General features: G+C 38.9%; 1 protein-coding gene across 1 annotated transcript; it reads right to left on the bottom strand.

The window, feature by feature from the left end:
* Positions 1–6691: 6691 nt before the first annotated feature.
* nppal (natriuretic peptide A-like) lies at positions 6692–7749 on the bottom strand. Its single transcript, NM_001310855.1, is given in 3 exon segments — positions 6692–7007; positions 7180–7478; positions 7599–7749. Coding segments are annotated over 2 exon segments (381 nt in total). The 5' UTR covers positions 7683–7749; the 3' UTR covers positions 6692–7007; positions 7180–7181.
* Positions 7750–14919: the final 7170 nt, after the last annotated feature.

Below are 14919 nucleotides of genomic sequence, written 5' to 3'. Positions count from 1 at the left end.
CACACACGCACTGTAGTTATGTAGTATCTGCATGATGTGCCACTGCTGAGGACTGGATCAAACTATTGTGAGGCAAAGGGCGGTGGGTGCAATCATTTAAAACTTAAAAATGCGCTATTAAGTGTCTGTATCCAGCACAAGTGCTTTCATTGCGTATTATAAATATTATTGAAATTACATAGATATTTTTACAGTGATATATTGGGGAGGGACAAATCATAGTTTTCCCAGGATGGCAAATCTGTTCGAAAGACTGGCAAATGTAAATGACCATCAGGTCTCAGAGTTACTCACCTTTCTTTATCTTTGGTTGATAAACATGCATAGCGGCGCCCACAAACGGGTAACGTAACTTCTAGAAAGTTTTTACACAATGATTTTGACCGGTTGTCAGCTCTTCCAGGAAATGGTAAGATGCTCTACAGTAGCTAATATCATTATTTATTCTTTTGTCAGAGGTGTTATGTTTTTCTTAGAAAAATATGACTGCTAGTGTTGGCTGCCTGTTGGTATGTAACGCTTCTTGTCCCGATTTGAACGCTTGCTACCTGGTTAATATCATAATGTGGTCTTCAAACAATTAAAATGAGGAAATAAAGTTATAAACACTATTTGTGCTAAATGTGAGTAAAGAAAAGTGTGGTCTGACCAGTGATCGTTACGTCACTCATACCTAGAAATTCTAATTGTGCGTTCTAAACCATACGTTCTAATCACACCGGTGTGATCATATGCTTCAGGGACCACTCTAGCCTAATCACACTGGTGTGATCATATGCTTCAGGGACCACTCTAGCCTAATCACACTGGTGTGATCGTATGCTTCAGGGACCACTCTAGCCTAATCACACTGGTGTGATCGTATGCTTCAGGGACCACTCTAGCCTAATCACACTGGTGTGATCGTAAGCATCAAAGGGTTAATATAATTTGTTTATTTATGTGTGAGGTTTTGAATGGGATTATGTGTCTTCGTTATAATTTAGTTTTTATAGCCTATGTTTCTTGGGGGATTTGTTTATTCATTGGGATTTGTTTTGTTTTCATTCCTTCTTAAGTGGTTGGTTATTTTTTCATTGTTTCTGACATTCCAGGTTTTGTATTCTCTGCTTGTTTTGATTTAATTTGTGTTATTCGATCCACCTTTTCCTCATTTAGCGCACCTATTCATTCAGGGGCCATTCTCAGTTCCCTGTGAGGTATTGTTTGTCTTTCATCAATATACTGAGCCTTCGTTAGCCTTCACGTTTTCCTACAAAAACACAATAGTACCTAGATTTTCCCACGTAACAATATTTTGGCCTTCTTGTTCTCAACTTTGCCTAGCCTTTGGGATTTTGTACCGTAGCTGTTTTTCCTGGATTTCCTGTTCCCAACTTAGATTTTTGTCTCCTTTGATTTTTGTCACCTTAGTGAAACCCTACAGCACCCTACAACAGTAAGTAGGCCTACAGCATTTTCTTTGCTCAAAGAAACATTATGCCTAAAAAGGCAAATGTTTTATGAATTATTTTCTTAATATAATAATTTTGGGCTTTTTTGAGAAAATCACTTGGAAAAATCGTTTGTCACGGGTTGTGTTTTTTTGGGCTTGTTTCCAAAATGTACATGCTTATTGGGGCTTTTGTATTGTTTTGACCATGAAGCACACAAAAACAGAGAATTTGTAATTAAATAAATGCTGTAACGTCCCCATCTCTTGTCTAGCCCTGCTGCCTAATGTACATCTGAGCTACTACTGGCTACTGCTAGCTGTGATTGTTTCTTTTCTCCACGTTGCTTCTTTTAGGCTTCTTTTGACAGTCCCGGTTGCTTGTTTCTCTTGCAATTTCTGGCAACACTGGGTTGGAGTGCAGTTTAGACTAGCTAGCATTTGCCATTTAGTCATAGACACTACTGTCTTCAATAACATGTTCATAGCATTTAATCTTTTAAAAAAAGATTTTGTCAAAATGTATTCAATGATAGGAAAACTGAGAGCACACAAAGCCTCAATAAGCTTTGTAACCTGTAAGTTGATAATAATGTAATGCGATGCACTTACTGTCTCAGACACAGCCATTCTAAATCAATGGTGGACAAACACATACAGTGGGGAGAACAAGTATTTGATACACTGACGATTTTGCAGGTTTTCCCACTTACAAACCATGTAGAGGCCTGTAATTTTTATCATAGGTACACTTCAACTGTGAGAGATCCAGAAAATCACATTTTATGATTTTTAAGTAATTAATTTGCATTTTATTGCATGACATAAGTATTTGATACATCAGAAAAGCAGAACTTAATATTTGGTACAGAAACCTTTCTTTGCAATTAGAGATCATACGTTCCTGTAGTTCTTGACCAGTTTTGCACACACTGCAGCAGGGATTTAGGCCCACTCCTCCATACAGACCTTCTCCAGATCCTTCAGGTTTTGGGGCTGTCACTGGGCAATACGGACTTTCAGCTACCTCCAAAGATTTTCTATTGGGTTCAGGTCTGGAAACTGGCTAGGCCACTCCAGGACCTTGAGATGCTTCTTACGGAGCCACTCCTTAGTTTCCCTGGCTGTGTTTTTTCGGGTCGTTGTCATGCTGGAAGACCCAGCCACGACCCATCTTCAATGCTCTTACTGAAGGAAGGAGGTTGTTGGCCAAGATCTCACGATACATGGCCCCATCCATCCTCCCCTCAACACGGTGCAGTCGTCATGTACCCTTTTCAGAAAAGCATCCCCCAAATAATGATGTTTCCACCTCCATGCTTCACGGTTGGGATGGTGTTCTTGGGGTTGTACTCATCCTTCTTCTTCCTCCAAACACGGCGAGTGGAGTTTAGACCAGAAAGCTCTATTTTTGTCTCATCAGACCACATGACCTTCTCCCATTCCTCCTCTGGATGGCAAACTTCAAACGGGCTTGGACATGCGCTGGCTTAAGCAGGATGGACCTTGCGTGCGCTGCAGGATTTTAATCCATGACTGCGTAGTGTGTTACTAATGGTTTTCTTTGAGACTGTGGTCCCAGCTCTCTTCAGGTCATTGACCAGGTCCTGCCGTGTAGTTCTGGGCTGATCCCTCATTTTCCTCATGATCATGGATGCCCCACTAGGTGAGATCTTGCATGGAGCCCCAGACCGAGGGAGATTGACCGTCATCTTGAACTTCTTCCATTTTCTAATAATTGCCCCAACAGTTGTTGCTTTCTCACCAAGCTGCTTGCCTATTGTCCTGTAGCCCATCCCAGCCTTGTGCAGGTCTACAATTGTATCCCTGATGTCCTTACACAGCTCTCTGGTCTTGGCTATTGTCGAGAGGTTGGAGTCTGTTTGATTGAGTGTGTGGACAGGTGTCTTTTATACAGGTAACAAGTTCAAACAGTTGCAGTTAATACAGGTAATGAGTGGAGGACAGGAGGGCTTCTTAAAGAAAAACTAACAGGTCTGTGAGAGCCGGAATCCTAACTGGTTGGTAGGTGATCAAATACTTATGTCATGCAATAAAATGCTAATTAATTCTAAAAAAAATCATACAATGTGATTTTCTGGATTTTTGTTTTAGATTCCGTCTCTCACAGTTGAAGTGTACCTATGATTACAGACCTCTACATGCTTTGTAAGTGAAATTCAACACTACTGTTGTTTGCTCCTTGGGGTTTAAAGCCAGGTGTCTCTGTAAAGCACTTTGTGACAACTGCTGTTTTAAAAAGGGCTTAATAAATACATTTGATTGATTGAAGTAGGAAAACCTGCAAAATCGGCAGTTCATCAAATACTTGTTCTCCCCACTGTATCTCTTCATTCTCAATTCAAAAACCTTCTAACTCCATTTGAGCTTGATTTTGATAAAATTGTAATAATGTAATGATACATGCATGTACCTGACCATATATAAAGATACAATACCAATTTGAAAGTGCTGTGTTCAATTATTTCTGTATAAATACAGTTTTTTTAATTTCCTGAAAAGTTGCGATTTTGGAGATAAGAGGTTTCCGACAGCAACGAAATGTGAGCCATGATCCGTAAATACACAGCACACAATCCACACAAGTAAACCGTGATTGGTAAATACACCACAGCAAATCCATGATTGTAAACATTAATTTGTCTATACACAGCACTAAACTCACAAATGCGTGGTAGGAACTGAAAAAAAATTTCACAAATGTAAGTCACTGTCCACAAACACTACCTGACCCATATTCCTAAAATATCACTTGTATAAATGCAAACTGATTTGTCAGTCTACATTTTCATGTTAAAATTGTTGAGTGTCCTTGTGGATCACGTTGTGTGCGTGAATCGGCTTACATTTGTGCACAATTCTGGCAGCTACAGTTGTGCTCATAAGTTTGCATACCCTGGCAGAAATTGTTAAATTTTGGCATTGATTTTGAAAATATGACTGATGCAAAAAACTGTCTTTTACTGAAGGATAGTGATCATGAAGCCATTTATCATCTGTCAGGTTCAAAATCACTAGTCAGAGGTTGTAAGGCTCTGGCTTATTAGTTGTGAATCATTATTCAACATGAATCCCCTTAAACTATTTTCACAATTACATCACTTCTGGTTAGGGTTTTCAAAGCATTGAACCTTCTTCTTAAGAATCTTCATGGATAATGAACGTCTCGGCCAAAACTATTTCATCAGGCTAATTAGTAAGATCAGGTGGGTAGTAGTCTCTGGGATCAGGATACAGTCACCAGTCTGTACTCCATGGTATTGAATTGTCTGGTCACTGTCTTGCGGAGCTGCAACTTTGGAGACAAGATCTTTTTTAGCTAGTAAATCTAGTATTAGTTAGTAAAGGGTATTCTGAGGTTGGAAACTTTCCCAATTCTTGTTTTATTTGCCCCTGTGGGTTATGTTTAGGTTAGTTATCATTTTGTTTAGGTTAGTTATCAGTACATATGCGGTGAACACTGTGTTCACCATATCATACATCCCCCCTGTTGACACCTGGCTTGCTCCGTGTGTCAACAATGCAACATATCTGTACAACGATTTGGGTAAGATGTATTTTCCTTCAGGTCATTTCCATAGGGAGTCGTCTGTTTTAGTTGCTCCCTTGGTTTCCCATTTATTTAGTTCTACCCTAGGAGCATTTGTTTGCATTTCTTTTAATCGTTCTTAAGTTAACTCCTGTTCAACAGTAATGTAAATATTGTCTCTAGTATGGTCTATATGACGATTTAGGGTTTACTGAAACTGGTAGTACTCCTTTTGTACCCCTCTGACTTGAACCTATCATGCTGTGTCCCCAGTCTCTTTATACCTTTTTCTCGGGGCCGGGGTTTTTTCTTTTTCTTTTTTTATTATTATTTTTTTCTTTCTTTTCTAGGGGCTGTCAATTTGAAACATTTCCCATAATTTGGTGTCCCATCTCTGTTATATTGGATATTGGATTTATCATCTTTATTACGTCCTGTACATCCCTCTCGTCCCCCTTTAAAATAGATCTCCTCTCCTACCTCTGAAAAGTCTAGTTTCCAACTTAATACTCCCACCAAGTACTCTGCTGTCTTTTCAACCTTCTGTTTCTTCCGCTCTTTTCTATTGGTCTCGTGGTGCACAGCTTGCCGTTTTACCTCATCCAGTGTTGCTGTAGACCATCCGACTAAACTCTTCTTTCTCTGCCTCTTCTTGTCCCTTCTGTCACTTCCTACTCTCTGTCAACCAGACTATTGCAGTAGTTAAACCTTATTTTTTCGCCTTATTCTCAGTACGTAAACACCTCTTTCGAATCTCCTTCACTAACCTTTCGCATTCCTTCGGATCTAACGTACCTTGAAATCTATATTTCTCCCTCCATTTTTTCACATGTTCGTCATTCCTCCTATCTTTTCCTCTCATATATTTCGCTTCTCCTGTCTCACCTTCCTTTCCATTCTTAATTCTCTGTGACTCTTCTCTAGCCTCCTTACAACTCCAACTAGAACCACAACATTGACCCATATCTGTTTCTCTCTCGCTCTATTGGTTAGTCTTGTTAGATACTTATTAGTATGGTTACAACTCTGAGAATTAAACGTGTCTTTATAAACTGGCAGACATTTCCGTTAACCTGATTGGTCTTTTTATAGTTTCAGCAGATTTTAATTGCAGCAGACGTAAGATGACTAAGTCTGCTGCAAAGTTTATTTTGACTCCGAATGGCATACGGATTTCCTCAGCTCACGAGGGTCTCACATAATTTCTAGGTACATTAAAATAAATCTTGGAATTTTGTCAGTCCAGTAACTAACCTCTGCCGCCTGTTTCAGTTGTTTTCAAGAACCTTGTATTTATTACGAATTGACTAGGGGTCCTTTTAAAAAGGCAAGAGCATCGCGCATTTGATGCTATGCGCTGCGTGTCCGAACGAAATTTGGTTCGACATTCCGCCGCCTCAACCGTGATTAGAAAGCTGACTTTTTGCAGTATGCTTTTAAGATATATCGGTCGGACCATATTTGAGAACGCGGGTGCTTATTCACTGTACAGTCATTGCATACTACGGAGTTATCCCATTTTTTAGTTAGTCTTTAGTGTGAGATGTACGACGAGGGATTACGAATAAGCCCAGAGTGGAGATAATTGATAGGATTTGTGATGATGATTTTGTAAACAGAGGCTTCACTTCAATGAGTAGTGTCTCATTGTGATAGACCAACATAGCTAAATACTATTGGAAAGGAAAACTCACAAAATAGGTTAATTTATTATGCAAAATATTTATTTATCTTCTATAGGCTATAATCTATTGCAAATTTGGACATTACTTTCTTACAAACAAATAGACAAATAAATAAATAAATAAATAAAGAGGTGCTACAATTAATAAGTTAACAATTATGAACATTAATTAAGCCAAATGCAACCCACAAATATACATACATCTACATCACATACATACATCACAAACAACATTGTAAACTCTCAGTCAATTTCTGATTTGAACAGGTTCATCCATGTTGAAGAGTTACTGTATAGTAGCCTAAGCGTTGTTTCTTTCTCTGATTAACAGCCAATAAAACCTGTACAAACAACACAAAACATACAGCGGGTTTAAGGAACAGTATTGTATTTATTTGATGGTTTAAACAAATTACATTAACAAACCTATTATAAAGAATACTATAACTGACTGTAACTACAGTTTAAATTGAGTATCCCATTCGGTTGGATTGACGCATTGGAAAACTATACCTTTAGCATCCAAGTCCGCTGAATGACCCAATTCGCTCTAGTCTAACTCCGAAGCAGCTTCTCATTCCACCCTTCTTAAACCGGCCCCACGAACGCTTGGGTGTTGTCATAATGTCACTCAGAAGGCGCGCAACTGCGTTCTCCTTTCCTGTAAGCGCGGAACGGTCTTCGGTGAGCCAAGGTTGGACCACTTCCCCGGTGAAAGCTTCCTTCTCTGTATTCAAGTCTTTATCATCCACCTCGCTCTCCTCCGACCCATAATACGGTACATTACTCTCCTCCAGAAGCTCCTTCAGGCTCTAATGGATAGAAAACATGGCATTATTAAAACAAATGTTACATAGAGTAACTTGAAATAAGAATTGGTGGAATAAGAATGGCAAAATAGTAATGATCAAGAGAGGTTTGCGCATGCTTACCTGTAAATTGGACACGGGTTTGGCTCCTACCAAATTCAGAAGTACAAGGACAGATAAACAGCAAAATTGAATATTTGAAATCATTTTAATATAGTTCGTGGTCTCCACTTGTCTCTTAAGGTTGTCCAAGCCGTTTCCCTCGCCTATTCTTATCGCGACGTCACCAGGTGCGCTTTTATATCTGTGCGTTTCGTCAAGCCGTGACATCAAGGGTAACCTGGAGAACAGTCGAACACGTCTTGGGAAAATGTAGTTAATTTGTCATAATGCTTCACCTCAACTGAAATAATAAATTGTATTACCATACCTGTGAGAATACATGGTATATTAGCGTTTTAAGGAGGCTGTTGTGTGACCATGATAGGACAAACAGGCAGACATACCACCTTTAAGCTGTTTGATACTGAACATATTGCTCATGCTAATTTTGTTTTACACCATTTTTTATTCACATTTCTAGTTACTGTTTGTCTATTAAACTGACCGGAAGTCCCGTTGTGCAGCTTTTGCATTGGCTATGACTGCTATTCCATAAGCCTTAGCTTAATTTCAGATTTTTTATCCATTGTTTTGTGGATGCTCAGTTCCATCCTGTTTGCATTGATAACATGACTTAATGGAGGATATGTTTCTAAGAGAATCCTGTAAAAGAAGTCTAAAGGAAGCCTTTCTTGCTATACAAATGACATTGCATACATTTTACTCATCTAATTGCATTGGTAACAAGTTTTTGAGAGAAATAAGGCATCTCTGGGGTTTGAAATATTGTCAATGGTGCTTATGTACAGGCACTCTACGTTGTGCATTATAACAGCCCTTAGTTGTGGTATATTGGCCATATACTACACACCCTCAAGCCTTATTGCATACATCTTATTGCAATGTTTCATATTGGCTACGCAGTACTCGCAAGATGAGTGTTAAACATAGGATTCAGATATTTGATTGGCCAGTCAATAACTTTTTCTCCAGCGTCTTTTCATTTGGTCATTGTCTAACAAATGTTCTTTGTGATAAAAGCACCTCAAACTTGATTAGTCTAGATTTTTCTGTCCATAACACTTTTTTCCCAATCTTCCTCTGTTCAGTGTCTGTGTTCTCTTGCCCATCTTAATCTTCTTATTGGCCTGTCTGAGATATGGCTTTTTCATTACAATTGTCTAGAAGACCTGCATCCCGGAGACGCCTCTTCACTGCTAATGTTGAGACTGGTGTATTGCGTGTACTATTTAATGAAGATGCCAGCTGAGGACCTGTGAGGTGTCTGTTTCTTAAACTCTAATGTATTTGCCCTCTTGCTCAGATGTGCAACGGGGCCTCCCACTCCTCTTTCTATTCTGATTAGAGCCAGTTTGCGCTGTTCTGTGAAGGAAGTAGTACACAACGTTGTACAAGATCTTAATTTTCTTGGCAATTTCTCACATGGAATAGCCTTCATTTCTCAGAACAAAATAGATTGAAGAGTTTCGGAGTTCTTTGTTTCTGGCCCTTTTGAGCCTGTAATTGAACCCACAATTGCTGATGCTCCAGATAATCAACTAGTCTAAAGGGCAGTTTTATTACTTCGGTAATAAGCACAGCAGTTTTCAACTGTGCTAACATAATTGCAAAAGGGTTTTCTAATGATCAATTAGCCATTTAAAATGATAAACTTGGATTAGCAAACACAACATGCCATTGGAACACAGGACTGATGGTTGCTGATAATGGGCCTCTGTATGCCTATGTAGATATTCTATAAAAAATAATAATAATCTCCAGCAACAATAGTCATTTCCAACATTAACAATATCTACACTGTATTTATGATCAAACTGAGGGTATTTTAATGTAAAAAATGAAAAAAAGCTTTTTCTTTGAAAACAAGGACATTTCTAAGTTACCCCAAATTATTTAATGGTAGTGTAATAGTAGCTACTATACAACCCAGTATTATACAAACCCTACAGCATACAACACAAACACATAGAATACAGTATTTTTGTTCCAGTGTTTCTAGCTTTTTCAGAGCTGTTGCATGACCCAATGTTCAATGTTCTCAGTCTCTAACAGGAAGGCAAACAGTACTGTCATTTCTGTGCATCGTTTACTTGATGAAGTACTGTTGGCTAATTAAAAATCTTAATGAGGGGGAACCCCCGTTAGCTGGATCATGCACATTCTTCATCGGAGTGACAGTTTATGGTTTTAAATGTCACACAGAGTAACTAGCTCTGGGGGAGTTATCTAGCCAGTTTTCACCTATAGGTTAATATGTGGTTACCATGGTATTAGCATTTGATCTTTGTTTACAACTTCGATTACTATATTCGAATTTAGCTTAGTGTGTGTACATGTTTACTATATTTTAGTTCATGCCAAGCTTGCTTTGGGGCGGAGAGAGGTAGATGGAGACAGAGTTAAAGAGAGAGAGAGAGATACAGGACTCTTCCTGGGCTCAAAAAACTGTTGTAAATATAAGATGCCTTTTTGGCCTTCAATATTATGTTAGAAAAAGTCCAAAAGTTGAGTCCAGTGAAGGGACTTGTTGAAGTTTCAAACCCCATAAGAAAAGGCTTTTATCTGCAGATGGTGTGAAACCTTTGCCAATAGCATAGCTCGTTTTGCCAACAGGCTTCAGAAATATCAATTAGTCTTCCTCCAAGTCTACACTGTGAGCTCCACATCTGAGGTGGCGTTGTGAGGTAGGGGGAATCGGGCTAATTGTTGATCATTTGTCCTTGTTCTCTCTTCTCACTGTGGTTGTGTGTGTGAGTGTGCTCTAGGGATTTTGGGGGTTGTTTGGAACAAGCCTCTAGTCTACACACAAGCAGGTTGTAACACACAGGTATGCACATGACATACGTACACACAATAGTAATATAACCTACATACAGTAGATCAGAGTATTCCTTTTTTTATCACCATCTGTTATAGTAAACCTTTCCACAAAAATGCCAATATGTAAACACGTTTTGCACAAAATGGAAGTATCGTGCATTCATGGTTAACACTGCTCATGTCGACTCAAATTTCCATTATCTGTCAAGTGTACTATAAGCTATAACTCTAAAATGTACTTCTTGTTTGGTTAAATCCTGTCTTGTATTTTACAGCAAAATGGGTGACATACAGCCATGTTAGTATAGTTACTACTTACAAATTCAATGATAGCTCATTAACATTGATGATTGTCATCCCACAACTCTAGCTGATAGCTGATGTCTAGTGAGCATTCTGGTGCAACCTGTCTGCCATGCCTCTCCAAAGTGGATGGGGCTCTGTATGTAGGAGTGGGTGCGTGACTGTGTGTGGAAGTGGGTGCTACACATTGATGGCAGAAGGTGAGTTTTCCCCCTTACTATGTAAAGCTCTTTTGGTGACTAGAAAAAGTGCTATATAGGTCCAATTAATTACTGTTAATGATTATGAAATTGTTGCTAATGATCCACTTTATATATTTGAACATGAAATGGTGCTCTGAAAAAAAGTGTTTGCATGCTGCTGGATTTTTCTGAATATTATCAGATTTTTTACTTGAAAAAATAATTTACCCACTTACACTCAATGACTGGTTGTGCTTCTAAAGGCTTCTTGATCAGTCTTCACACGCATTAGTATGGAGGAATGTTGGCCCAATTCACAACTGTTTTAACTTGTTGTTACATGAACTCTTTGTTTTAGGTCATTCCAGAATCTTAATTGGTCATGTTGACTAGGCCATTCCACAACTTAAAGTAATTCAGCTCATTGCACATCCATTTTTATACTGGCACACTTTAGGAATCAAACCAATAACATGGGTTGCCTGTTTGATTAGTTCTTGAAACAAAAAATGTCCTTGACTCAACATTGTCGGGGGAGCTACAATGGACAATCCTTCAAAGAACGCAAGTGTGAGCCATGTCATCAGCATTGGACCAGTAAAAACAGTTGTTGGTTGTAATCCCGAAGCTGACAATGTAAAAAAAAAAGGTGCACACTTGAGCAAGGCACTTAACCCTTATTAAGTCGCTATGAATAAGAATGTCTGGTAAATTAGTGTAATCTAATTCAGGTGCGGAATACAGCAGCAAACCAGACCTAAACCATCACTCTACCACCTTTATTCTTGCCTATTAACTGTCATTAGTGTTTAGTTTTCGACACACATAACGAGACCCATGTCTTTCAAAAAGTGATCTGAAGTTTGTGAAAACTCCTGGAAGATTGTTATATGTAAAGATGAGTCAAAGGTGGACCTTTTTGGAAGACATGGGTCTGGCAAAAGATAAATACTTCACACTCAAGAATACAAATTGATTATTTGTTTACTCAGGCTCCTTCTATTTAAATTTACATTTGATTCAAGATATAATAATATTCATAATCAATAATACACTAAAATAAAGAAATTCTGAGTGGGGGGCAAACCTTTTTTTACAGCACTGTATATATGTGACAGGATGAGAATGAGACTAGAATGTGTCACATGATTAGGGACAAGGCAAGAGACAGCCACTGAGCCATGGAGGTTCTCAACTAACCCAGTCTATCAACACAGTCCTCTCACTGCTCCGACACACACTGATTACCTTATCATAGAGCCATTGCTAAAGCATAGTGAGAGGTCCACTGACTATGTCTGACTGGCTGGACCCAGTAAATGGCACTGTATTTCCTATATATGTAGTCCGCTCAGTTTGATCAGGGACAATAAGGATTAGAGGAATGTTTCCCCAGCTATGGATCGACTGGAAATGGGGTCCCCAGGAAAACTCTTAATAAAAATGTGCACTGGGCGCGTAATATGTTAGCGACCTCCACTTGCTGCTAAGTTGCAACAAACAGAGCAGTTTTCTTCCTACTATGTTGCGCTAACTCTTTGTTTCCACAGCAAGATTCTATGAATAAAGATTCACCAGTGAGGGATCATTGTCGTTGTGTGTGTGAATGTGTATGTTTGTGTGTTGCTCGCCTCTGAAAGGCTAGGGAAAGAGGTGTGAGCACTGACCTTATAATGGACTGCTATTTGCAGGGTAGGAGATGTGATATGATTCAAATGACAGACATTTGTTTGGCATATCACCTAAATGTCAAAGACGCACATATCACAGTAGTTCCCAAACCTCTCATCTGGGGACTCCCAGATGGCTCACAGTTTTGGTGTAGCTCTGAATGAGCTCACAAGAATAAAATTGATAATTAGTAGACACGTTGATTCAGCTTTGCTAGCTTTGGAATACATCTGAAACGCCCGGGGGCCCCAGGTGACATTTAGTATTTTGTAGGACCGCATTTTGCCTCCAGAACAGCCTGAAGTCTTTGCGGCATGGATTCAACAAGGTGCTGGAAGCATTTCTTTGGGATTCCGTCCGGGCTGACTGGACAGCATCACACAGTTCCTGATGACTTTTCAGCCACTTATGCAGCTGTTCCAGCTCATCCCAAATGTGCTGTATTGGATTGAGGTTTGCAGACGGTACAGGTCATTGGAGTGAACCAACGTCAGTGTCATGCTGATGGAACCAGCCTGAAATGGTTCTTGACGTGGTGCATTGTCATGCTGGACGTGTTTATTTGGAACCCTGTACCCCTTTATGATAGGTTTAGCATGGCTGTTGGGGTGCAGTAGTATGCATGTGACGCTTTAAATACACAACGTTTTTTATAGGCATCATGAGCACTGCCAAAGATTCAGACCCAGCACCAATGACTCCAAGTTCAAATCATGAGAGATGTGTAAAACTCTCTATATGCAACAATGTATACTTCCCCAAATACTTGTGCTGGTCTGTATCTATCTGGTTTCCCAGCTTGAAAGCTGAGCGATAGTCTATAAACAGCATCGTTACATATGGTGGCTCTCAAAAGTATTCAGACCACTTGGACTTGGACAGATTTTGTGACATGAAATCAAAATGTATTTAATTCAGTTTTTTTGCCACTGATCATCAATTACCTAGTCCTCAAGTAAGGCCTCTAACAAGATATGGAGTTGTATTTATTTTGCCAAAATAAATGTCACATACAGTTGGATTTCAAACAATTCTTTTAAACAAATATGACAGTTGACCATTCAACAACATCATAAATAGTTTGCCACAAACTGCACTATGGAATATCAATAGGCCCACTTATTTTTAGCTTAAAGAATATGGCTCTGTTATATCCCCCAAAAAACCAAATATACACTTCAATGTGTCCCTTTTACAGTAAATGACTAAATGTGCCTCCAAGACAAATTGCACTGGCACAAGAACTCTGAACGGAGCTAGCATTGAAACATCATTAAAATCTCTTTAGTGCCCCTTCCTCCCAACACTGACCCCCCGTAGCTCTCTGACAGATATCAATGACGTTGCCCCCAGGCTACATGAACTCATGCTGTGGCTAATGTCGGAAGAATAATGCACAGTTTGATGAAAACACTGTCCGCTCAACGCATGCCCTAGTGGTACTTTTAGGCTTTCAGGGATATTTGGCTTCAGATGCCTATTTTTTTGTGAAGGTGAAATGTTAAATCATAATTATTATCATACTCCCTATTTCGGTTGGCTTAAAAAAAAAAAAACTCCTGAAAGGCATTTTTTGTGTTGTGTTGGTAACTCATTGATCAGGTGTCAAAGCTCAGTCCACAGGGTTTGAAACACGTGAGTAATTAGCATTGAATTCTGGCTTTTTCTGTTGATATGAGCCATTATGTTTGTGCTGGCAGCTTTCTATGTAACCCACCTGCAACCTGACCCTGGCTGTGCTATTCAAGTTTTGCATTTATAAAAAAAAAAATAATCGTTAAAATTATGAAAGTTTGAAGAATGATATCAGGTAGGATTTGGCTATGTTTCCAAATATGATATTTAACACTAAATATAAGATTTAATTAATGAATTTCCATGCATTAATCAAATATAAACTAATTTAAATAAATTCAACCTAGCTTACCAAGTCAACACTATACATGACCCCTCCTATTACTGATTTTGCTATATTAGTTAATAACAGGTCTATGATCCAATTCATGGAACGTATAGGCCTAAAGTAGGGATTTAAAGGATAGAAAAGAATAATTACAAGGAAAATTACATAGGAACAAATAATGTGTGCTACAACAAAAATGCATTTCTATTGGGTTTAAGTACACTATAGTGGCGGCAGCATCATGTTATGGTTGTTTGTCATTAAAAAGGACTGAAATTTGAAGACTGCTAGGGATGTGTAGACTTTCACCAGCTGCTGTAATGTAACATAGTCACCAGGGTGTCCATATGACCTAGAAGGCAGCAGAGAAACAAAAGAGAGTGAGAGGAACCGTAGAGAGTGAAACAGATGGACAGTATTGAATACAGGTTGTAGTAAAGAG

This window comes from Esox lucius, chromosome 12, assembly GCF_011004845.1.
Source record: "Esox lucius isolate fEsoLuc1 chromosome 12, fEsoLuc1.pri, whole genome shotgun sequence".
Lineage (NCBI taxonomy): Eukaryota > Metazoa > Chordata > Actinopteri > Esociformes > Esocidae > Esox > Esox lucius.
The sequence above is the reverse complement of the archived record's forward strand: the minus strand, read 5'-3'. Positions and strand labels throughout refer to the sequence as shown.